General features: G+C 34.7%; 1 protein-coding gene across 3 annotated transcripts in view; it reads left to right on the top strand.

The window, feature by feature from the left end:
* Positions 1 to 26940, top strand: part of LOC101889387 (neural-cadherin) — a 348725-nt gene that overhangs the window by 62552 nt on the left and 259233 nt on the right. For all 3 annotated transcript variants that reach the window (XM_059123979.1, XM_059123980.1, XM_059123981.1), the window contains exons 2-6: positions 10221 to 10671; positions 10952 to 11168; positions 16692 to 17477; positions 19349 to 19582; positions 19647 to 19838. In XM_059123979.1, the coding sequence (XP_058979962.1) occupies positions 10221 to 10671; positions 10952 to 11168; positions 16692 to 17477; positions 19349 to 19582; positions 19647 to 19838 (1880 nt within the window). The remainder of the gene's footprint in view (positions 1 to 10220; positions 10672 to 10951; positions 11169 to 16691; positions 17478 to 19348; positions 19583 to 19646; positions 19839 to 26940) is intronic.

The following is a 26940-nucleotide window of genomic DNA, read 5'->3' on the forward strand; positions in this document are numbered from 1 at the left end:
ATATAACTTTCTTATAGGGCTATTCGAAACCTTTATTTTCGGGAATACATCTCCTATAGAGGACCATGAGAAGTGGCATCACATATTGCACCACCAACCGATTATTATTTTTTATTTATTTTTTTTTTTTTTTTTAACAAATCTACCAAATGATATTTTTAACAAAGGCCATGTGACAGCTTTTGTTACAAAGAAATTTATTGAACAACTCTCCGAAGGTGTTTTTCCTGCCTTGAAGAAATCCTTGCTTTTTCCTTCATTGACATAAATAAATATTTAATTTTCCAATATTCGGTGGGTGGGGGTGAATTATAAACTCTCTTTTTGGCATGCAAACCTGCAAAAGACAGGCATTAACGTCAAATGACAGCCGGTTTTTGGAGACCAATTTAAAGAAAGATGTTACAACAACAATGACACAAGGAAGCCTTACCTTAAGGTTACACAACTATCTATGCATAAACATCCAAAGAGTAGCACAACCCTCGGTGTTAATACTCGCCATGGGTGCTACAAATTCATAACTGTTTTCAGCCACACACACAACCATAATATCTTTGTAAGATTGTTGCTGGCAAAGGGGAACAATTGACAAAGTTTTCTTAGAATAACAAAAAATAGAGCATTTTCCCCGAAAAGGTTACCCCTTTTTTCAGGCCAATTGCAAACTTAGAGGAAATAATGAAAACAACAAAGCAAGGAAAATGTAGCGTCAACGACCCCTATGAGGCTAGAAGAAAAAAGGGTGTTACAAAAGAGTTGTTAAAGTGCAAATTATAAGGAGCGACAATACTTTCAAATGTAAACACTAACATTGTGATGGCAAGGGTGAGGCTGGCTCCACCCATTTCCAAGAAATGATTTTTTCCAACTTGAAATTTCGTGAAAGAAATTTTGCTCTTTGAGGTTGCTTTCTGTTATCGATGATGACTCCTGGTGTTTTAATGTTTGTTTCTTTTTTTTATTTTTCCTTCTTTCTGACAAAAGTTTGCGTGTCAAAATTTCAATGAGGTTCATTGCATGTCATTGTTGTTAAAATTTACCTCAAAAGAACAACTGAAAAAATCTACAGCGCCCCCACAAGGAAAATGCAGGACGTGACTGGAATTTTTGTGGTTACACAAACATTGTTTGACACATAAATGCTGTAATTGAACTTTTTTGGAATAGCTTTGAGGGAGATATTTTTGAGGTTTAAACAGATGACAGTGTCCTTTTGTGTTGCGCCAGTTCAATGGGGGGAAGGGAGCAATGCTGAAGGTTATGCGCTTTTAGCGGTAAAAATGTGGGAGATAATGTTGGGTCTAATTATGTGACAAACCGTGGGGAAATTCAATGAATAAAAAATCTTAAATAATAAAGAACTGCGGTGTATGTTAAATTTTTCTTAAAAATATAAAATTCTTGGTATTTAAGAACTGGACTTAATAATTCTCATCATTGTGATTATTATATTTTCAAGGACAATTAACTGACATGTTTGAGAATTCAGACCAATAACGCCCATAAATAACAAAATTGTATAGGAATCTTTTAGAATCCCAATTTTTTTCATAAAATTCCTTAAAACCTATGTGAAATTTCTGTAAAACCCAAAAATAAATAAATAAATAAAAATAAGAAAAAGAAAATAAAAAAAAAAATAAATTTTTATATTTTTCAGGAAAAGTGTTCTTTACAAATCGGGTTACCAACCCAATTTTTTAATATGGACAAATCACAAAAAAAAAAAAAACAAAAATTACACTAAGACTTTATATAAGCTCTTATTTCCCTGACTTTTAATTACCGAGAAATACTACTTGTTTTGCCGATTTCTAATACATAGATTTGCTGGGTTACCAATAATTTTTATTCCCTCAGCCATATGACTGAAGAGAGGGAAAAAAACTTTTAAAAGTGCTTCATCGAAATAATGGCTTTAGACACTTGATCTTTTCAGCATATTAGGAGTCGACCCGTCTGTCCGTTCATCCATCCCTCGATATCTCTCGAAGGAAGTATCCGGTTTGGCTCAAACTTTGTACATCGTAATATTTTTGTGAAACTTAGATCGAGGTGGGAGGTGGACTATATCGGTTCACTCCTCCTGATACCTCCCCCATAAAAGGCCAACAATTTCAAAGAAAATAATTTGGCTCATAGCATAAGGATGTACCATCCAATTTCAAGCGCTTTTTACAAATCCAAATATTTTGATCAGTGCTAGGTCGAATGCGAAAATGGACAATATTTTCGGATGCGAAAACGGACACAATGGGTCAAAACTACGAATCGGGTTACCAACCCAAATTTTTAACATGGACAATCACACGACACAAATAGTAACTATAACACACACAGTTTATATCAGTACTCATTTCATCGACTTTTAGTTACCAGAAAATACTACTCATTTTGTCGATGTGTAATGCATATGTTTGCTGGGTTACCAATATTTTTTATTCTATCAGCCGTATGGTTAAAGAGAGGGTACAAGTCATTTGAAAGTGCCTGATCGAAATAATTTTTTCAGACCCTTGGTCTTTTTGGGTCTAAAAAATATCCGTTTCAGAATATTAAGAGTCGATCTAGGGATGTCCTTCTGTCCGTTCGTCCTTCCCTCTGTATGGCGCACGATAAATCTCGAAGGGAGTATCCGATTTGGCCCAAACTTGGCACATCGTATTATTATTGTCAAACTTAAATCGAGCTGGGAGATGCGCAATATTGGTCCACTCCTTCTGGTACCTGCCCCACAAATGGTTAAAAAAATTCATAGAAAATAATTTGGCTTGTAGAACCCGGAAGGATCATCCCATTTTTTTCAAGCGTTGCAAATCCCAATATTTGTATCAGTGCTAGATCGGGTGCGAAAATGGACAATATCGGCGCACTCCATCAAGTACATCTCCTACAAGGGATCATAATTTGGAATAATTATAACTGTTAAAAAATGTGAAATAAAATTCAGATTCTCTTAAAATTTTTTCACATCGCAATATTTTTATTAACACAAGGTCTGGTGCATGGATGGAATATGTCGGACCATTTTCTATGATACCTCCCCCACAATGAGTCAAAATTTTAAATAATCATGAAGCTCAAACAACGCAAAGTGAGCTTCTGAATCTCTTAAAATTTCGCACATCTCAATAATTTTGCCAAAGCAAAGTCTGGTGTCAATATATAGGTCCACTCCTTCTGTTACCTCCTCCACAACGGGTCAAAATTTTGAATAACCATGAAACACGAAATGACCATCCGATTCTCTTCAAATGTCTCACTACCATATTTTTACTAATACAATGTCTGGTGTGAAAATGCAATATGCCAGAGTATTCCTTCTGATACCTCCCCACACAGCGGGTCAATATTCTGAATATTCATGAAGCTCATAAAACGCAAAGTGAGCATCCGATTCGCTTCAAATTTGGCTCATCTCAATATTATTATTAACACAAGGTGTGATGCGAGGATGGAATATGTCGGACCATTCGATCAAATACCTCTCCCATTAAGGGTCAAAATTTTGAATAACCATGAAGCTTATAATAGGCAAAATGAGCATCCGATTCCCTTCAAATTTCGCACATCTCAATATTTTGCTAACACCAGGTCTGGTGTGAGGATGGTATATGTCGGAACATTCGTTCAGATACCTCCCCCATAAAGGGCCAAAATTTTGAATAACCATGAAGCTCTCAAAATGCGAAGTCAACATCCGATTTTCTTCAAATTTTTTGCATCTCAATAATTTTGCTAACACTAGGTCTGGTGTGAGGATGGAATATGTCGGACCATTCGTTCTGGTTTCTCTTCACATTTCACACATCGTCTGGCGTGAAGATGGTAGATATCGCGCTATCCCTTATATTACCTCTCCCAAAAAGGTTTATAATTCGCAATACTTATGTCCCTCATAATTTGCGAAAAAAAAGTCGGCGTATTTTTCAAAGTTGGTATCTACATATTTTTCTCAATCAAAGATCTGATGCGTATATCTCTAGTACATCCAAATATATTTTTATCAGTATTAGATAAGGTGAAATACTTCTGCCCACTATAGCTGGTACCTCACTCATATATCAACATTTTTTAAAAATTATCACGTATCTCAAATAATGTGAAGGATGTTGTCAATATGGTCCAAATCGGACACGTTGTAATATTTATATCAGCGTTGGCTTAGATGAGAATTGTATAATATTAGTCCCCTCTTTCGGTATATCCTCCAAAGAGGGCCAACATTGAATAATCGTAAAGTAAGAAAAAATATATTTTAATAAACTGACATAGGCTAAGAGTATACATCTGCCGACTGATACTTTTTAACATATAAAAAATTTAAAAATATATTTTTTCTTTTTTTCAAAAATTTTAATTTTCATATTCAGTTATATCCCTTTTCGGTTTCAAGTTTCTGTTTTTTTTTTTTTTGATATCCTCCCCTTATTCTATGATAATATCCATATTCCAATTTCAAGCTTGTAGTAATATTTTCCACAACTCAAGCAATTCCCCTGTCCTTCCATCCCCACCCCTCCAATATCCCAAAATACCTCATTTAATTGAAACTGTTCACTTAATTACTCTTTAAAACCAAAAACGTCATAGTCGATACATATTCGCGGTCATTACTCCTTCCTCATTTGTCCCAGGCAATGGATATTGTAACTGTCCATGGCATTTGTGGCTTTTGAAAATGTCACATGCATACTCACACACATACATAAACACATCTCTGCATCTGTGGCTGTAATGTTGCTGTTGTAGCAAAATTTTTGTATATGTGTGTTCATTGATGGAATTTAATTGCAATATTATTGAGCGAACATTTATAATAAGATTACCACTTCCCGCTGTGTCATTAACACGCTATAATAATTTTGTAGATTAAATGTTACAGAAACTCACACACACATAGCTATGGAATATTATATACCAAAATCACTTACAATATATAGTATTGACAATATGCTGTAATAAATTAGTATTTAACCAGCCTAAAGGTAGGCAATGATTTAATGGATTTTTGACAAGCAAATTATTGACAGCTTAAACTGGTAGTGAAGGAGAAAAAAGGGGGCAGAGAGAGAGGGAACAAGTGTGGAAGGTTGTAATTAAAATTTCAAATGTTGAAATATTTAAAAATTAAGCATCTGATAGGTGTTAGGATGAGACATGACGTATTTTAGTTAATATCATTTTTTTTTGCGTTTTAAGATAACTGTGAGAGAAATATTCATAAAACCGAGGCTTATAGATTTGAAAGGTACAACTTTGGTATTTATGTAGTTCATACCGTGTTCGGGACTTTAGACACGCAAAAATAATAGGGAATATGGTTTGCTTCATGATTCGACTGACCTTCCGAAAGATATTAAAACCAAGACTGCCACCAAATTTGACAGACGTTTTTGTGGGAGTGGGCCTGGCCTTCGACCGAATATGTATACCCTACGTCACACTGTGGTACAGGGTATTATATCTTTGTGCATTTGTTTGTGACATGCAGCAGAAAACGAAAAAGACCCATAGTTCATTTTGATGATCTCCATAGAATCACGTTCTGACACGATTTATGCATGTCCATGCATTTTTGTAATCAAATGACAGGTTGCATTTATTGTCCTATTGATATGAAATTTTTGGCAAATAATGTGTTAAGCTCATGGGCTGCCCGCTTTGGAATTGGTGAGAATTTAGACATAGCTCCCATATAAATCATCGTTCGATTTTGGTTTTCTTGTGCACCATATGTGTAATATTCGTCCAAGTTGGGATGGATTTTGACACATCTAACCGAATTCAGCCCAGGAGCAAGTACTTAGTACTAAATTTGGACAAAAATCCGTTAAATATAGCTATAGCTCCCATGAATTTTTATAATCAAATGACAATTTGCATTTAATGTCGATTGCGATGAAAACGTCCACATATCACTTGTTTGGTCCGAGGACGAACCCTATTGAAATTGCTGAGAATCGGTCCAAATTAAGATATAGCTCCCACATATATCTTTGTCCGATTTCAATTTTATTGCGCTTCATATGCATAATATTTGTCCAAATATGTGCATCCGACAGCATTTAGCCTACAAGCAAGTACTTCAAATTTGGTAAAAATCGGTCTGGATACAGCTTCCATATACTTGTTTCCTCCGATTTTGTGTTTTAGTCCCAGCTCTCCACAATAATGATGGTACCATATTTCAGACACAGCCTAGAAATACCTTTGCCAAATTTTAACAATGTCGGATCAAGGATAATGGATTTTTGCTTTCCTTACTGGTTTAGTTTCAGTTTTATGTTTATACTTTTTATCCTACAATTTTTGCCTGAGATTTTTAAATTTTTCAAAAGGAAGAAAAAATTCGTTGTTTAAAAAAATTACTATTTCTGTCCAAAAAAATCTTAAAAAATTGATATCTACCTAAAACAAATGTCCTAAAAATTTGCGATTTCTGCACGGGCTTTTAAAACACTAAATTGAAATCCGCGATTCTTTCTAAGAAGTTCTTCATTGTTGTAATACAAATTATTTTAAAATAGGAAGTCCTTAATATTGTTAATTTCCGATTTTAATTCCATGATTTTTTTAGATTTAAATTCCTTGAATTTCAAAACTTTTTTGATAAATCGACTTTAGTCCAGATATATCTGCAAGAGATTTGTAAAAAATGCGAGTCCTTTTGACTTTGATTTTTTAGAAAATATTTTTAAAAGATGTAAAAGAATATAAGTAACGATAAAAAAAAAAACAGCTAAGTTCGGCCGGGTCGAACTTTTAATACCCTCCACCAGGAACTTGAAAATTTTCAAAAAAAAAAAACCATCCAAATGTACCGCTCAAAGGAAACCCGTTATATGGGGGTTATACGAAGAAGTGGTCTTGCATATACAGAGGGTAAAATACACAGAAATGGCTCCCGGTGTTGATTTTCAGACAATTCCATTGAAAAATATGGCTAAATCATTAAATATCGAATACCGGGTGGTACAGGAGGTACCGGGGGAATATACGATATAGTCGAACGATATAGCCCATCTTCGAACTTAACCTGCCTGCAGACAGAAACTGATCTGTGCAAAATTTTAGCTTCCTTTCTTAATTCGTTTTGACTTTAGCGTGATTAAAACATATGGACGGATGGACAGATCTAAATCGTCTTAGAAATTTACGCTAATCAAGAATACAAGTATATGTATGTATGTTAGGTCTAAAATTATTATTTCGATGAGTTACAAACGAAATGATGAACTTAATATACCCTCCATACTATGTATGGTGGAGGGTATAAAAACTTAAACACAAAATTCGAAAACGCTGGATGGTAACTTTCCGATTTTCATATTCAAACTCACATGTAGATCTTCTCTTAAGATATATGTTTAAATTTTTTTGCCACCGGATATTACGCCTACCATTTGCCAAATTCCATTCAGCTTCTAGTAGTGTGGAAACAACTCCTTTGTTGTCATGTTTCCTCTTCCGCTTATTTGACACAATATTCTTTAAAACATTCACACATATGTACTTTTTTTTGCATATGTTTGTGTACTTGTGTTGGCTTACTTCGAATTTCTTTGCTCAAACGCCTTTTAAGTTATGTTTGCTGTTAGCTTTACCGCCAAGCAGCCTTTTTCTGTATATGCGAGAGTGTTTGTTTGTATTTGCGTGCAGTTGACACAAGTCAGATGACTGTCATGTGAGACAGATTGTCTATGTTAGCCTTGATTCCAAGGAGGAGGCTGGTTGGTTTGTACTTTTTCTTCAATTTTTAAAGTGCTTTACAAATATACAATGTGTCGTCCATGATGTGGCATTGTTCATCTTTTGTTATATAAAAATGTAGTTTGTGTGGAGTTTTGTTGTTGTTGTATTGCTACCCTTTTGAGGGCTTTGTTTTAAAGGGTGTATCACAGGATTTATTTAAAAGATTTGGCGAGATTTTGAAAGGCTTTTATACTTTTCTAATATCGTTGATTTCAAGCCGCCCAGAAAATGCATTTGATTTTAATTTTGAAATGTATGAGCTTAATCCTCAAAGTATGCAACAATTATAAAGCATAATACCCTAGAAGTATGCTTTGATATGTCCAAAATTAAAAAAAAAACTATTTATCTATATTTATTTATTTATTTATAAAATATAAGAAGCCAAATAGTAGGCTTTTTAACAGGAATCATTTTTCCATTGCCTGAAAAAAAAATGAATATTATAAAAAAATAAATATACTGATAAGGATTGGCGGTTCTTTCCGAAGCCTAGTTATTCCCTGCCTTACCCCCTGGTAAACATTATCATCGTTCTCCACTATTAAACAAACGTTGTTTTTATAAAAAAAAAACAATAAAGGGATTAAGCCTGACCATTTTGCAACGCCAAAATACTATGGTAACCCGCACAAACAAGCCAACACTGTTCTAAGCCTTGAAGTATACCCCACATTTTCTATGATGTCACTAACGTAAACACTTTTAAAAATCATTTTGCTCAGGATCAATGACCCGATTACCAAATTATGTAAGAGTTATATGTAAAGTGACTTTTGAACATTTTACATTTTTATAGCATACTTATAGGAGCTATGTAATATAATGTGTTGAGCTATATTATAAAAACTATATATATACATATACAGGGTGAGACTGCTTTCATTTCTAAGTCACTCGTCCGATGTTATAATTATTCCATTGACAGCTGATTATATTGTTTACAAGCGTACAAAAGCATTTTCGTGAGAATTTTCCAGAAAAAAAGTTGTTCGTGATGGAATTCAAGCGTGATGTGTGATTTCTTTATATTTGGCTGGAAAACCACAAGTGGCTATCGTTAGAGCACTCCAGCATTTCAATGTAAATAGATCTTTTGTGTCTCGCACCATCGCTCGTTACCATGAGACTGGTGGTAGCGTAGCCCAACGACAAGGAAGTGGACGGAAGAAAACAGCAACATCAGCAGAAAAGGTTCGAAAAGTAAAGAAGCGACTTGATCGAAAACCGCGTCGCAGTGGCCGAAAAATGGCTCGTGAGCTGAACATATCGCAATATTCCATTCGGCAAATATTGAAAAATGAGCTCGGGATAAAGCCATTGAAATTCCAAAAAGCGCAAGAACTTACACCACAACAGAAAGAACATGGACCCAAAAAGAGCTAAAGAGTTTCTTCGCTTGGCCGAAAGTGTTAAACTGCCGAATTTGGTTTTCTCCGATGAGAAAACATCGTTGTTCAACAGTTTGTAAACAAACGAAATGATCGGAGTTTTCCTTGCCAAAGAGGTCAGCTGAAAATGTGCACCTTCGGTTGGCCACCAGAACAGAATGGTGATGTTGTGGGCCACCATAACAGCCGATGGTTGCTGTCCGCTCGTACAAATCGACCGAGGCATCAGAATAAATGCCGAATATTATCGTGAAAATATTCTGGAGGGTGTATTAAAGCCTTGGACACGCAAATATTTTGGCCGCAGACCTTGAACATTCCAATCGGACTGAGCACGCGCCACCCAAGAATGGTTACAAAATGAGGTTCCTCGCTTCATTTCCAGCGCAGAATGGCCACCAAAATCTCTGGATACCAATCCGTTGGACTATCGTGTTTGGAGTATTTGGGAAAGCAAGGTTGGCACTAAAAAATACCAAAGTGTCGATCACCTCAAACAGGCGCTTCGCAGGGAATGGACCGAAATACCGCAGGGCAACTTTCGGGCAGTATGTGATGGTTTCATTTTCCGTTGGCCGAAGGCCATAATTCGTGCCAAAGGTGACCAATTCGAACAAATCTTAACTTATTCTAAAATTTGATGCTATTTCCGACATTTTTTGCTTTCATTCAATAAAATTTAAAAAAATATGTAAAAATTATAGCGTTTAACATTATTGCATTTTTTTTATTTCACCCTGTATGTAAATATGAAAAGCTTGGGTTGCATGCACAAACCTGACGGTGCATATGTGTAAACCTGTCTGTTTAAAATTTCGAACACTGGTTTCCGGAAAAACTAAAAATCTCAACTTTTTTTCTGAGTAAATTTTGAACATCAATGGGCCCAAATTAGCCTAAAGAAGTAAATTTTTTCAAAAACAAAAATTTAATCTCGGAACAAAATGGGTTAATATAAAAAATTGCTTTTCAGCCTTAAAGTATACCCCACAATTTCCATTATTTCCATATTACATTATTTTATATAAATTTGAAAATTTACGTTTTTCTTCTCCCTCCTTGTCATTCCAGCTGGTCTCAAATACACCGATAATCAACGAGTCATCATCCATGTGAAAGATGTCAACGATGAGCCACCCTATTTCATAAATCGCCCCCTACCTATGCAGGCTGTGGTTCAACTAAATGCTCCACCAAACACCCCGGTCTTTACGCTACAAGCACGTGATCCTGATACCGATCATAATATTCATTATTTTATTGTACGTGATCGTACCGGTGGACGTTTTGAAGTTGACGAACGTTCTGGGGTGGTGAGGACCCGCGGCACTGATCTCTTCCAATTGGATATGGAATATGTTCTCTATGTTAAGGCTGAAGATCAAAATGGTAAGGTAGATGATAGGCGTTTCCAAAGTACACCTGAGGAGCGTTTGAGCATTGTGGGCGGCAAGCGGGCACCCCAGTTCTATATGCCAAGCTATGAGGCAGAGATTCCGGAAAATCAGAAAAAGGATTCAGAGTAAGTCCTTATCGAATTTTTTTTTTCATTGATTTCATTGTGCAGGAGAATTTATTGGCCCCACAGGGGTTTGAGGAAATTAAATTAATGTGGTCCCAAGCCATTTTTATTTTATGACTTGATTTCTTCCTTACCTCCCTCCCTCCCCTCTCCTAATGCCAATAAATTCATTTTGCCCAAGGAGAGAGACTTGAAATTTTATTTAATTTCTTTGCCTTGAAGTATGCTTTAATTTCGTTACCTTACCTTTCTTTTTTCTTTCCTTTCTCTCGCCCCACAGCATTATTTCCGTCAAAGCCAAGTCATTTGCAGACCGTGAAATTCGTTACACTTTAAAGGCTCAAGGCCAGGGCGCTGGCACATTCAACATTGGTCCCTCATCGGGTATTGTCAAGTTGGCCAAAGAATTGGATTTTGAAGATTTACGACAGCCTCATGTCTATTCGCTGATTGTAACAGCCACCGAGGATTCGGGTGGTTTCTCCACATCTGTTGAGGTAAGTACTGTTTGAAAGCCAGAAACTACGCGCTCCTTCGTTCGGTGTCAACGGCAATAATGTTGATGTTGTGTGTATGTGTGTGTGAGTGTATTGGTTTCGCCATGAGTTAAGACTTTCTTGAAAATTTTCAATATGCTCTAATGGCAAATTGTAATGTTGGCACATTGTTTGGGTCACCCGCCCACCGACCGACCTCGCAATCTTCCCCCACCTCCCAAGCTTTTTCTTATAATCCTAAGGGTCTTAGTTCTGCAAAAATTTTCCAACACACAAGACCCTTTTGTTTTGTATTACTTATGGTTGACTGAACTTCTGTGTCGTTATCGTCGTTCGTTCGTTCTTTCGCTCAAACTCGCCTTTGAATTATTGACTTGGGCGTATGATGGGTGGTGTGGTCGGATGGTGGATATTGGGCCACATGGTAATGATGGTAGTAAATTTTCCAAGGGCAATTTAATGTCACTAGAGATTTGTTTTGTAACTTTAGCCCAGCGATTGCACTTAAATGCATAATTTTCAAAAGCAATGCAAAGATGGAGGTCGGATTTGGAGCGGAGGGAGTGAATGGGTGAGGTGTAGAAAAGTACTTCGTTATTTCATGAAAAACTAATGGCAGGAAGGAAACATTGCCGTCAATTGACAGTTTTATTGGATATTTTCTTACTCAGCAGAGCTTCTCTTCGTTTCGTTCGTATTTTTAATAAAAACGAAACTGTAGACAGTAAATTTTATTTAAATTGCATCGAGCTGAGATGTAATCTCGTTAGGGAAAATATGATTCCGGATATTGAAAATAGATGAAATGTTTATTAGATATTGAAAAAAAAATGTTGGGTTATTGTAAAGGGATTAATGAGATAATAAATCAGAAATTGTTGCAAAGCCCATGGGAGGACTTACAACATAACAAACATTTACAGCAGCTTTAATATACTTAATGGATCAGTGGAAAATCCTTCCCTTAAGAAGACCTCGAAGAAAATATAAAAAATGCGTTTAAAAATTATTCATTTAGAAAGTGTCCGTTTTTTGACAACCCTTCGTTTTAGGATTCCCTAGTCAAATTTCTTTTCCCATTATACATTGGAATGACATCCATATTACAGAACGTCCTTTATACAGAATTTTTTAGAGATAGAACACCTTTGGGTTTTTCGTCCTTAGAAAGACGTCCTTTCAAAGATCTTGTATAGCCAAGAAATCTTTAGAAGTTTTTATGTTAACGAACTAACTTTTATAGGTCATCATTCATCATTCTAAACGACCTTCTGTGATATTTTCTATATATAAGACTTTTGAGATGACTTCTGTAGAGAAAACCTCCAGAAAGTCTTCTGTTTATAGAAAATCCTCAAGAGCCCTTTTATATTAAGGAGACACCTAAAAGGTATTTCGCTCATAGAGGATTTTCAAAATATGTTCTGTCTATATAAGATCACAAAAATGTCTTCTTTGATTGGAAGATACTGTAGTCAATAGAAGACCTTCCAAAGGGCTCATATATCTCTAGAGGCCCTCTATATATGTCCATAAAAAATGATTATTTAAGAAATTAGCATTTTGTAATATAGACTTCAATTCTTACAAAATTCGAAAAACATTCATCCCAATTTCTTCAAAATTCCCAATTTGAGGTCTGGTAGTCCTTAACAGTATTCTTTAAAAAAATAAGGACAAGACTTACCAAAAATGTTTGCAAGAAATTCACCGATTCCCATTTTTATACCCTTCATCACAAGGTGGTCATGGTATTATGTCTTTGTGCATTTGTTTGTAACAGGCAAAAGGAAACGAGGTAGACCCATAGTTCCTTTTGATGATCTGCATAGAATCACATTCTGAGTCGATTTATGCATGTTCATCCGTCCATCCGTCTGTCTATATATTTTGGTAAACGAAGTACTGTTCGCATTTATTGCACGATCCAGATGAAATTTTGCACAAATGGTTTTTTTGGATTAAGGAAGAACCCTATTGAAGTCGGAAATAATCGGTCACAATTTAGATATAGCTCCCATATATATCTTCGTCCAATTTGCCTATTATGTACACCAAACGTGTTATATCTGCCCAAATACTATGAAGTTTTACACTTACGACTAAATTAGGCCTGAAAAAATGTATACCAAACTTAATCGAAATTGGTTCAGATATAGCTATAGCTCCCATATATACTGTTCATCCGATTTATTATTTTATTCCTCGCAGCCGTAATATGCACTCTGTAACAACAACATATTTGGGAAAATATATCAAATTTAGCTCATTAAATGGCTTTGCTAAATTTTATTGAGATCGGGTCAGATTTGGATATAGCTCCCTATATCCCTATATAACTTCGTCCGATTTGCCTTATATTGTGCATCAAACGTGTAATATTAGCCCAAATGCGATGGAATTTGGCACTTATGACCAAATTGAGTCTAGAAGCTAGTATGTCAAATTTGGTGAAGATAAATTCAGATTTACAACAGTTCGTGTTAGGTCCTTTTTAGTACCCGAAAGGCACAAAGGTTTGACAATATTCATATTCATTAAATTTTCTGACTTCCAAAGTTTTCTATTATATTCAATTTTTTTCATTTTTTCGAACGAAAAATGGAAAAACGTTTTCCTTTTACACCAAAAAAAAATTCAAAATCTTATATTTTGAAATTTACCGGGGAGGATATTAGTAAAACCAATGCACAATGCACCCACATCCTATGTATCTGTCCAAATCTATATCAACGTCTTCATTTGTAAACCCTAGAAACAAACAATATTCAACCAATACCAAATTTATGAATATTTAGTGCGCATATCGAAATCAATCTGCAACTCTCCATTCTAGACAGCAACAATAATTCAAAATTAGTAGCAAATTTAGTACCAAATTTAGTAAATCTCAATACCAGATACACAATATAAAATTTCGAGTTACAAGCTCTATACAATCACTCAATATTTAGTAAATTTTGAAATAATTTTAGTACAGATTTCCAAAACTAACTCCATATCTCAATTCCAGAGAACTTAATATCAAATTTCAGAATTTCAGCTCTTGAATTTCCCCCCTTACCAAATTTGGTACCACATAGTACGCATATTCAAAACCAACTCCTTCTCTCGACCACTGACACAAAAAGTAACATCTGTATCAAATTTCAGGATTCTAGCTTTATTCGTTCACCCAATAGACAATTTAGTACTATTTAGTAATTTTCGAACAATTATATTACACATTTACAAAACCAACTACATATCTCTATTCCGGATATCAACAGAGATCTCAAACTCAATTTTTGAGGATTCCAGCCCTATTCCTTCACCCAATACCAAATTAAGTACCATTTAGTACTTTTTGTAAAAGAAGAACGCCAAATCTCAAATGCAGATGCCATCAGCCATTTAAATATCAAATTTCATATTTTTAGCTCTTTCCCTGCAACCTATACAAAATATAGTACCATTTAGTAATTATCGTACAATTACAGTACACATTTCCGAAACCACCCCCATATATTTACTACAGACACCAATCGTGCCATTTATATCAAATTTGAGGATTTCAGCCCTATACCTTTATCCAATACCAAATATAGTACCATTTAGTACTTTTTTTACAATTATAGTAAACATTTCTGAAGCTACATCCATATGTCTAGGCTGAACAGCGGTCTAAATACAACATTTTAAACTGCAAGCACTATATATTCACCCAATACCAAATTGTACCAAATGAAGTACTATTTAGTACTTTTCGTGCACTTGTAGTAACCATTTCCAAAACCACACCTTTACACCAACAATAGGGACCCCAATCGAAAATTAAAAAATTCCAGCTTTATGCGTTCACCTTCAACCAAACCATTTCAAATTAAGTACCATTTAGTACAATTCGCACACTTAGTAAACATTTCCAAAAGCACCTTCATATATCAATCGTACTTTCCAACCTTGATTTTCATAACAAATTTCAAGTTTTTAGCTCTATCCATTCTCATAATACCTAATGGTACCATTTTAAAAGTTTAGTACCATTTTAGAACTTTTTGTAACCTTAGAGTTCAACTATCCAAACACCCTTTTGTACATTTATTGTGTGCTCCGAGTTGTCCAATCCAAAGTATTAAATTTTTTGTACATTTTTGTATTTTTCGTGCCCTTTTAGTACGGAATTACAAACAAACCCAGACTGATTTCGTGCCTAGTACAATTCTAGCTTCAGACATTTCGTCTGGGCGTTGATTATCAGCCAGTCATTTTTTTCACTAATATATTAAGTGTATATATTGGACAGCCCCCTTAGGTCCAGACCTATTTGATAAATTACATTTTTGAAGTAATTTCATACTGTCCTGCAATATATTTTTAACCTGTTTTTGATAGGTAATCGAAATAATTTCAAACCAATTTTGTGGTCAATTTTACCGCCTAAATATTGATCGATGATCATCTAAAATGCTAGTAATCTACCCTGCCCTAAACTCTAACCTCAATAATTTAATTGTCATTTGAAGACTGATTAATTGAGCCCCTAAATATCTTGCGAACATCTTCAAGAGCAATAGATTTTTATTGTGACCCTAACCCAACCTTCATGGAACATTTCTGAATTCAGAATTTCTGAGGATCGGGCGAAATTTTTGACCTTTATGTAATATTTTCAACGCAAATTAAGAAATGTAAAATTCAGTATTGAAGCTCAAATTGCGGTCCAAATATATGTCAAAATTGCGGTCCAAATATATGTCAAAATGTAACAAAAAATATTGGCATATTTTTTTTTCGATTTTTTTTAGATTCTATTCTTTTCTGCCGAGGGCCATTCTTAATTGGTGAGAACTGCCAAAATCAGTTCAGCCCTTTCCGACTTAAAAGCGGCCTTATCCCTTCTATGATATATGTAGATTGTATATATTTTGCTATATTTCCAATATTTTGGATATCGGCATCAATCTATCGGTCAGAAGTGTCCTTTAAGTATATTTGATTTTGTCGGGATTAAAAATATTCGCAGCACAATTGAAATTTTGGGTAAAAGTCACACAAATATTATCATACATTTCACTCTTTGAACATTATCCGATGACCATCCAAATTGGTTAACACCTTCTCTGTCTTCTCTTACTTCATGCAAAATTCCAGGCGGATTCATCTAAAGGTGTGACCTGCAGAGCAAATGCAATGTCAGGATATTTTTTTAGAATTTGTTCCATTTCAACCACTAAATATTTACAATCATCTATGAAAACAATAGGCTGCTATTCCGACCCTAACTCTCACTCCATCCAAATTTCCGGGAAAAAATTGCGAGCTGTAGCGTGAGTACAGTCAATACAATCAAATACTCCGAACTCAAATACTCACAAACATTCTTGAAAAGCCTACGACTATAAACCTGACATCCCTAGAAAAATATTTTTCCAAAAAAAAAAAAAAAAAATCATTTATTTGAAATATTTTTGGACATTGACTTTTTAATTATTGACATTTTTCTAATTTTATTTTCTCCTCTCTCTCTCTCTCCTCTTACAGCTCACAATCCGTGTCACCGATGTCAACGATAATGCACCGAAATTTGAATTACCCGATTATCAGGCACACAATGTGGATGAAGACATACCGCTCGGCACTAGCATTCTGCGTGTCAAGGCCATGGATTCCGATTCTGGGGCAAATGCTGAAATTGAATATTTAGTATCGGATGATCATTTTGCTGTGGATACCAATGGCATAATAGTCAACAACAAACAATTGGATGCCGATAACAACAATGCCTATTATGAATTTTTAGTTACCGCGAAGGATAAAGGTGAACCCTCCAAATCGGGTGTGGCCACTGTCCGTGTTTATACGAAAAATAAAAACGATGAAGAACCGAAATTCTCGCAACAAGTCTATACTCCCAATGTTGATGAAAATGCTGGACCCAATACGTTGGTTACCACGGTGGTGGCTTCCGACAAAGATGGTGATAATGTGCGTTTCGGTTTTGTTGGCGGTGGCACATCGTCGGGTCAGTTTGTTATTGAGGATATAACGGGTGTGATACGTTTACACAATAAGGCAATTACTTTGGATCGCGATAAGTATGAGTTGAATGTCACAGCCATGGATGATGGTTCGTGTTGTGTCAATGGTGACCAGACGATACACACTTCGACGGCAGTGGTGGTAGTCTTTATCACCGATGTCAACGACAATAAGCCAGTGTTTAAGGATTGTGCCACATATTATCCAAAGGTGGAAGAAGGTGCCCCCAATGGCAGTCCGGTTATTAAGGTTGTAGCCACCGATGAGGATAAGGGTGTTAATGGTCAGGTAAGGATGCAAATTTTATTATTTGAGAATAAATTGTAATGGGAATAATTGTGAGGGATGGACAGGTAATTAGGAAACCACACTGTTTTAAATACATAAATGAGAAAATTTGCCAATTTTTTGGTATACACCGATTTTTTTCATAGGCTGTACTACCCATTACGAGCTTTAAATGTCGAATTTGAAACAATTCCGGTGGAAAATGTCGCTAAAATCTTCAAAATACCGAATATCGGGAGGTATCGTTATATGGGGGCTATACAAAAACGTGGACCGATATGACCCATTTGCGAACTAAAACTGCCCACTGGCAAAATACACATGTGTGCAAAATTTTAGCTTTTTATCTCAATTCGATGTCGCGATTACAACAGACAGACGGACATCGCTAAATGGACTTAGAAATATATGCTGATATTCAGGATGAGATGAAAAAACTGCAACAAAGTCAAACGCCGTAATTTTTACATTTTTTAAATTTTATTGAAGGAAACAAAAAATGTCGGAGATAGCTTCAAATTTTAGAATAAGTCCAAATTTCTTCGAATTGCTCACCTTTGGTACGAATTATGACCTTCAAACGGCCAATGAAACCGTCTCACGCTGTCCGAATGTTGCTCTGCGGAATATTGGCTCATTCTCGGCGATACGCTTGCTTGAGGTGATCGACACTTTGGTATTTTTTACCAAAGGCACAATAGTCCACCGGATTGGTATCCGGAGATTTTGGTGGCCATTGTGTACTGGAAATGAAACGAGGAACCTCATTTTGAAACCATTCATGGGTGGCGCGTGCTGAGTGCGATGATGCTGAGTCCTGTTAGAATGTCCAAGGTCTGCGGCCAAAATGTTTGCGTGTTTCAAGGCTTTAATACACCCTTCGGAATATTTTCGCGATAATATTCGGCATTATTCTGATGCCACGCTCGATTAATACGAGCAGAGAGCGACCATCGGCTGTTATGGCGGCCTACACCAACACCATAACCAGCGCTTGAATTCTGGTGGCCAACCGAAGGTGCCCATTTTCAGCTGACCTCTTTGGCAAGAAAACGCGATCATTTTGTTTGTTTTGTACAAACTGCTGGACAACGAATGTTTTCTCATCGGAGAAAACCAAATTTGGCAGTTTACCACTTTCGGCCCAGCGAAGCAACTCTTTTGCTATTTGAGTCTATTTTCTTTCTGTTGCGCTGTAAGTTCTTGCACTTTTTTGGAATTTCAATGGCTTTACCTCGAGCTAATGTTTCAATATTTGCCGACTAGAATATTGCGATATGTTCAGCTCACAAGCCATTTTTCGGCCACTGCGACGCGGGTTTCGATCAAGTCGCTTCCTTAATTTTCGAACAATTGGGTCTGATATGAGTATTTCGAGGAGTTACAAGCGCTTTGACAAAGCTTATATAGCCTCCATAGTTGGTGAAGGGCATAAAAATTGTAGAGACCTCGAATCTGTTTTGTTTTCTGAATTTAAATTTCGAACAAAAAATACTTTTTATTTTCAGACCTGATTCTTCTGAAACTTTGAGAACCTATTGAGAAATTTTTCAAATACCCTGAATGCAGAGTAGTACAAATATTACCTCATTTTTAGTTACAAATCCCATTATCACCAACATTTCGTAATAAAAAATAATCTCCTGACAATTCCCTGAACCTCAATGCCATTGGAATATAATTTATTCAAATTATTATTGTTGCCGTTGAAAAAATAATTACATTTCCCATTCAAAATACAATTATGTTACGAAAGCAACAAAAAACCCCCAACAACAAATGAGACCTGAAAATTGACAATCAAAACCACATAATTAATTCAATTATAAATTAAATGCATTTATTTATTTATTTTTTCGATTTTTATTTAGGTCAAATACTCAATTGTGCAACAGCCAAATCAAAAGGGCACCAAATTCACCGTCGATGAGGAAACGGGTGAGGTGTCCACCAACAAGGTGTTCGATCGTGAGGGTGATGATGGTAAATTTGTATCGGTCACCGTTAAGGCCACCGATCAGGGTGAACCCAGTCTGGAGGGTGTTTGTTCGTTTACCGTGGAAATTACCGATGTCAATGATAATCCGCCCTTGTTTGATCGTCAGGTAAGTTGAAATGAAATATTTTTTTTTATTTCAATTAAAATAATTAAAATTATTTTCCTTTTAGAAATACGTTGAAAATGTCAAACAAGATGCCAGCATTGGCACAAATATTCTACGTGTCTCCGCCTCCGATGAGGATGCCGATAACAACGGTGCCATAGTGTACAGTTTGAGTGCTCCCTTCAATCCCAATGATCTGGAATATTTCGATATCCAGGCAGAATCTGGCTGGATTGTTTTAAAGAAACCCCTTGACGTAAGTTTTTCGTTAACTGATTTATCAAAATGTATTTTGTTGATTTTTATTTTGAAATATTGTTTAAGTTTTGGTTTTAGTTTTTTCTTTTTAATCTATGTTTTGAATGAAGAAAACATAGGAAAAACTAACAAAAACATTCTTTGGTTGCAACTACTAACAACTTTGCAAGCTAAAAAAAAAACTAAGCTTAAATGGGTTCAATAATTTAATTGGAAAAAATAATTTATTGGAGTAAAAGGTATGAAAAGGGAAGGATAGAAATACTTTTTGAAAATAAATTAATTAGTCTTTGCCATCTTTGCCCAGAGAAAGCAATTAGATAGATTGTCGGAGTTATAACCAACATTTTCACTTTAGGGTCTAAATATATTTCTAAAGAAAATTATCAAACCCCAGGATTTAAAAAATACAAATATTTCAATCTAAGAATTTCAGAAATTTATTCTGCAGTAGAAACAGAACAACCCATTCTTGTAAGGGAAATATAACACAGAGTCTATGTTAGCCTAAGTGTCCTCTAAAAATTCTGATATCTTTTCAGGCCCTTCCCGATACGAGAAAAAAAATGTAGCCTTCATTTATAATATCATCTATGAGTGAACCTTCTGTGAGAAGGGCTTATGGCTTTTTATGAAAGGTTCATTCAGCTTTCACATCAAAAATTTTCTGTCTTCATATGGGTAGATCTTCGAGAAGGGTTTTTTTGAACAGACCTCTTTATTACATTTTCTAATCTTAAATGAGGACGACTTTGGATACCTTCAGAAAATCGTCCGGTTTTGTATAAGGGCATCTGGTTTCTTTGAGGGAAGCCGTCTGGGTTTTCTTGAAAGAAGACCGTCCGGTATTTTGTAAGGAGTTCACCGAGACTTCTGTGAGAAGACTGTCTGGTCTTCTTTGAGAGAAGACCGTTGGGTGTTTTTTTTTTTTTTGAGAAAAGACCATCGGGTCTTCTATAAGATGGCTATTTTTAAGCGAACACCAACTGTTCTTCTTTGAGAAACAAAACACATTTGAGAGAAGAACTTCTAGCCTTCTATGGGAAGCCAATCAGACCTTTTATTCAGAACCCATTACACCTTTTATGAGAAGCCCAAGAGAGAGAAAAGGCACTCTTATCTTCAATGTGAAAAGTCTATCCGGCCGTCTATCAGAAGATCTTCTTTTGTTCTATAGAAAGCCCTTCTGATCTCATTTGGGAATAACTTCTACTCGTTTATGAGCAGATTTTCAAATTCTCTACGAGAAGACTTTCTGCCCTTAAATGAGAAGACCTTCTCGTCTTCTCCGAGAAGACTTTTTGCTCTCCTATGAGAAGACCGTTTCGTCTTCTCCGAGAAGATTTTCTGCTCTTTTATGTGAAGACCGTTTCGTCTTCTCCGAGAAGATTTTCTGCTCTTCTATGTGAAGACCGTTTCGTCTTCTCCGAGAAGATTTTCTGCTCTTCTATGAGAAGACCTTCTGCTCTTCTATGAGAAGGCCTTCTGCTCTTCTATGAGAAGGCCTTCTGCTCTTCTATGAGAAGGCCTTCTGCTCTTCTATGAGAAGGCCTTCTGCTCTTCTATGAGAAGGCCTTCTGCTCTTCTATGAGAAGACCTTCTGCTCTTCTATGAGAAGACCTTCTGCTCTTCTATGAGAAGACCTTCTGCTCTTCTATGAGAAGACCTTCTGCTCTTCTATGAGAAGACCTTCTGCTCTTCTATGAGAAGACCTTCTGCTCTTCTATGAGAAGACCTTCTGCTCTTCTATGAGAAGACCTTCTGCTCTTCTATGAGAAGACCTTCTGCTCTTCTATGAGAAGACCTTCTGCTCTTCTATGAGAAGACCTTCTGCTCTTCTATGAGAAGACCTTCTGCTCTTCTATGAGAAGACCTTCTGCTCTTCTCCGAGAAGACTTCTTGCTCTTCCTTCAGTCATATATTAGAAATCCTTCCTTCTAGTCTTCCATAAGTAGACCGCCTGGTTTTCTCTGAAAAGACCGTTTGATATTTTATGAGAAGATTTTTGGACTTCTATGAGAACAGTTTCTGGTTTTCAATGAGAGCACCATCTGGTCCTCTTTTTCCCCATGAGAAAATTTTCTGTCATATGAAAATGTATGAAAATTTAATATATTAATCTTACAGAAGACCTTATGTTCTCCTATGAGCAGAAACGTTTCTGGTCTTTTGTGAAGGCCCATCCGATCTATTCTTCTAACAGACCTCCTAATTGTTTTTAGAGAAGACCTCCTGGACATCTATAAGTGTACTCCTGGTCTTAAAGCGATAAGTCCTCTGGATTTTCTATGGGAAGGCATCCTTGTTATCTGCGAGCACACCTCCAGTTATTCTAAGAGCAGACGTTAGGGCTATTTATAAGAAAACCTACAGGTCTTCTTTGCAAAGAAGAACTCCTAACATTTTTGAAAATACCTTTTCGTCTTCTTGAAGTCTCCTGATCTCCTACAAGATGATCACCTTCTCTCTACGAGAAAAACACTATGCGGCCATTAAGAGAAGACTTCCTGGTCTCCCCCTAAAAAACTTATGGTCTCCTTCTAGAAATCGTATGGTCTCCTTCAGAAATCCTCTTTATCTGCTATAAAATAAATTTTGGGCTTCTAAAAAGGACTATCTAGGATATTATAAGAAGATCGTCTGTTCTTCTGTTGGTAGAACTTCGAGCCGACATCGTCTGGACTTTTTATAGAATATTTCCTGATTTTGGAGTAGAAGACCCCCTGGTCAAGAAGTCCTTGTAGTTGTTTATTTATATTTCATTAAGTCCGCAACTAGATTTCTTTCTTATCTTTATAGGAAAAATGAAAACTTCTGATGGGTGGGTAATAAATATTTTGTCGGGAACTGTATATTCCATGCCCTTCCATATAAAGAATGTCAGAATTAGTTGTCCATCGAGTAAATGTGTAGCTCGTATTTTATTAAAAAATATATACTGGTCTATTTATGAGGCTTCTTTTGAGAAATGTCTACTCAAATTGTCAAATTTTAAAATTTTTGAATAGAATTTTATTTATAAGAATAACCCATGATACATGACCTTTAATTACCACTTCAATAATATTTTTTACAATTAAATTATTTACCCAGCCTCAAAACTAACCAAAAAAATCTTTAGTTTAAAATACTAACATTCGGTTTGGACGACAATGATATAATAAAGGGTTTATATTCCGGAAACCTTCCAATAGGTTGATCCATAATATTGCTAGGGATTTTGGTTATTTCAATTTTTCTTTTTATTAAAAAAAAAAAAATATTTGCTTTTTCTAATACAATGCGATAAAATGGAAAAATTTATTAAAATTTTAGGTTAGAATATTTTATTTTAACTGCACCATTTTTAGTTGTTTTCAAAAACAAAATAATGGCCAAAAATGTGAAATTAAACTGTAGCTTGGGTTGCTGTAACTCATTTATGGTTTTTTAATTTATATTTATTTGCAAAAAACAAAGAAGAATATCATCTGAATTTTTTTGTGACTTAATTTGAAATGGAAATTTTTGATACTAAACCCAGTGGAAAAAAAGCTATAGGTAATAAGTAAGCAGTGCAAATTTTTTTTGAAACCACATAACAATCTAGATACTTTTTTGAGAGAAATTTACAAACAATCTGTTTTTTTCAGTTTGTATAACAGTTTTCTTTTTTCGGTTTTTTTTTGGTTGTCCTCTATGTTTTGCTTTAGTTTAGTTTAAGAAAATACGAACCGAAGATAAAAAATTCCAAAATTGGCTTTAATGCAATGATGGTAACAAGAACAGAAAATTGATTTTTTAACATTTTTTCCTAAGCAAAAAAGAAAAACACAATGTGTTTGAAAAAATACATGAAAAAGGTTTTGGGTCAGGCTTTTTTTTGTAAATATTAAAAAAAATATCAACAGAAAAATACACGCCAAATAATTTTACACTTAGTATTAAGACAAAAACCTAACCACCACCAAAAAATATCCCCCCTAACGAATTTTAGCAATATAAAATATTTTATTATTATTATATTTATAATTATGTGGCATTTTCATATATAAGCAAATGTTTCAATTCAATTTTTGACGAAACATAAACCACAATTGATGACAATGTTATTTATTTTTAAAATTTTTCTTTTTTTTAAAATACTCCCCTCTATCCTTTGCTTGTTAATCTTTTTTGAAATCCAAGAAACGAGAGACAAATATATTTTTGAAAGTCTCTTCGAATTTTTCCCAGTTGCGGATCACATCACATATTTAATGGAAGCATGCCTACCATAAATAAATACAAACTGATATTTAAGTATAAATGTTAATCTCTTCTTTTTAAAAAAAGGTTGTTTTAAAGATTTTATATTACTTGCACCTTTTGTAATAATTTTCAGTTATTAACATTTTATTTCAAAATATATTAAGGTTGTGTTTTTATTTTTCTGAGAAATTTCTTTTCCTAACTTTCATTTCGTTTTTTTTTTTTTAAATTTTTTCTATATATTTATATAAACGTTAACATAACGACAACAACAACATTTCATATCCCTTCTAAAGGGTTGTTATCCTGTAAGTAATTGCATTACCTATGTGAAGATTGAACATAGGGGTCTATATACCACCTCTATGTCTAGAGAAATAGTATCTCCATCAAGATTGTTGTTGAATGTCTTAACAGCACCTGAATATTGTTGTTGTATGCAAAGCAAAATTCAAATAATTACAATTTAATTAATAAATCCACAAAAATCATCGCCTTCGAAATACTTTACAAAAGATCAAACATCAGACTTCAGCTATAGTCAATGTTCCATTGTCTGTTGTATATCACCGTGCTAACCAAATCATTGTTTGATGTTAGGCAAAAATTAGCTCTTCGATGTCTGAAAAATGTTATGGTACAATTTGTGAAGAAAATTATTTTCAAAATAAAATTACAAAAAATAGAAAACATAAATCACATTATGAAAATCTTTGAATTACGGGACTAACGGAAGAACCGATAAACCCTTTATTTATCCTATAAAATTTTTTCCCAAAATTGATAAGTTTTGGATTCTGACATTTTCTGAGGATCAGCTGTTTTAATAAATTCAAATCACATTTTGAAAAATTTTGAAATACGGGAAAAAAGCAAGGCAGGAGATGCGGTTTATTTCTCTTATAAAACTTGTTGCCAAAATAGATAACTTTCGGATTCGGGCATTTTCTGAGCATCAGCTGTTCTAAAATCTTAAAAAATTTATATTAAAATTCCTTTAAGGAATATATTTTTTAAGAAGAGAATAAATCATTAATTTTTTAGGTTATATTCATTGTTAATACTTCAAACTATAAAACTAAAATTAGATCGTCTTGTTGTCAATTTTGTGTTCCACTCGAAACTGAAAAACATTCATAAATCGACATTAAAATTATAGTATAAATGGCGCTCACTAATTCCTAGAACTAATACTGAAATAACCGCCTATATATCAATTCGGATTAACTCTGCATGAATATTTTTGTTTCAGTATTCTATGTACCCTCACGCTTTAAGGTATAGCAAAAAAATCTTCCAATTTTGTTTAAGTCCCACGGGGTAATCACATTATTTTCTACAGTAAACGAAAAAACTGAGAATACGACACCAGTTATAATATACAGGTGGCGCTCATTAACTTCTAGGTTGCATTTTAAAAAAGCCTCCTATATTTCACTTATCACAACCTGAAAGTCATTCATGTCGTCCATCTCTGAATAAATATTTTTACACTCCAAATAAAGTGCTTCACTTTCGGAATTTTGCTATTTTCCGAGGATTATTTTTAAGGTTTTTTAGATTAATTTTAGGTTAGAATGAAATTAATGATCGTATTTTAAGCTCCATCTCGCTGCAAGTTTTCAATCTGTACAACTTGAAATACAGATATAACTTTTAGGACAAATTTTAAAATACTCCCTAACATTTCTCTAATCGCAAATTGACTGTCACTCATGTCATTTCTACACCTCAAAGAATGTGGTTAATTTTTAGAATTTTGGGCTTCAATGAATTTTTGCAAGGCTCTATCAATCCTCTCATTTAAGGATATACATAGAAAACGTTATAAAAAAATTCAGGATCTAGTTTTAAGCTCCATCTAGTTGTCAAATTGTTTTCTACTGTCAACTGTGAAAACAATTCTAAAATGAAATCGACGTACAGACAGCGCTCGTTAACTTCTTGAATACATTTTTGATAGAGTTCCTATAATTTAAATTATTACAAAGTCTGAACGTTCTTCAGGTCAAAATTTTTAAAATCCGAAGGAAGTTCCTCATTTTTACGTTATTACTTTTTTAAGGAATACAAAGAAAGCATTATAGTTCAATTGAATATCGTTGTTTAAACACCATCTGGTTGTAATTTTCCATACTTAAACTGCAGTATCAAAAGAGCATGTTTAACTTTTACGATTCATTTTGGAAGGAGTCCCTCTATATTTTACTTCGGAAACCAATTCTTAAGCAACATTTTTTCTGAGACTTTTTATTCCATATTTTGGAAAGTTGTTTATGTAGAGAATATTCACCTCTTAGTTTCTCCAATTCGTAAAGTTCCTTAGATGTCAATTCTACTTCTACACCTAAAACTATTTGTTGATTTTGTTTACCACCTGGATTTCAGATCTAGTAGCCCTAAATTCTAGTTTCTTTTGGAAGATACATAAATAGACAGTGCTTTAAACTCATACTAGTTTTTTTTTATTAATATTTTTACCGGTAGATGGCGGTTTTAATCATATACGTGAAGATGTTTTTATAAAAAAGTTCGTTCTCATATTGTTCGGAGTTTTCTACCTCATCCTCAAAATTCTCCCCTGGAACAATGTAGGAAATTTTTATGTTCCGAAAGTTGTTTATATAGGGAATATAGAAAAATCTCTAAATTTTCCAAGTGCTAAAGTTCTTTATGTGCCAGATCTACCGCTCGCACTAAAACTATGGGTTGACCACCTGGATTTCGGATTATTTATTTCAAGACTGATTTCCTAGATATTGAGGACGATGCCTTAAAAATGGGTTCTTGAGACAAGATAACAATAACTTTAAATTATTTCAACAATTAATGGCGTCATCATTTATTGTGAAGTAGCAGCGGTAATTATT

Source organism: Musca domestica, unplaced genomic scaffold (genome assembly GCF_030504385.1).
Source record: "Musca domestica strain aabys unplaced genomic scaffold, Musca_domestica.polishedcontigs.V.1.1 26, whole genome shotgun sequence".
Classification (NCBI taxonomy): Eukaryota; Metazoa; Arthropoda; class Insecta; order Diptera; family Muscidae; genus Musca; species Musca domestica.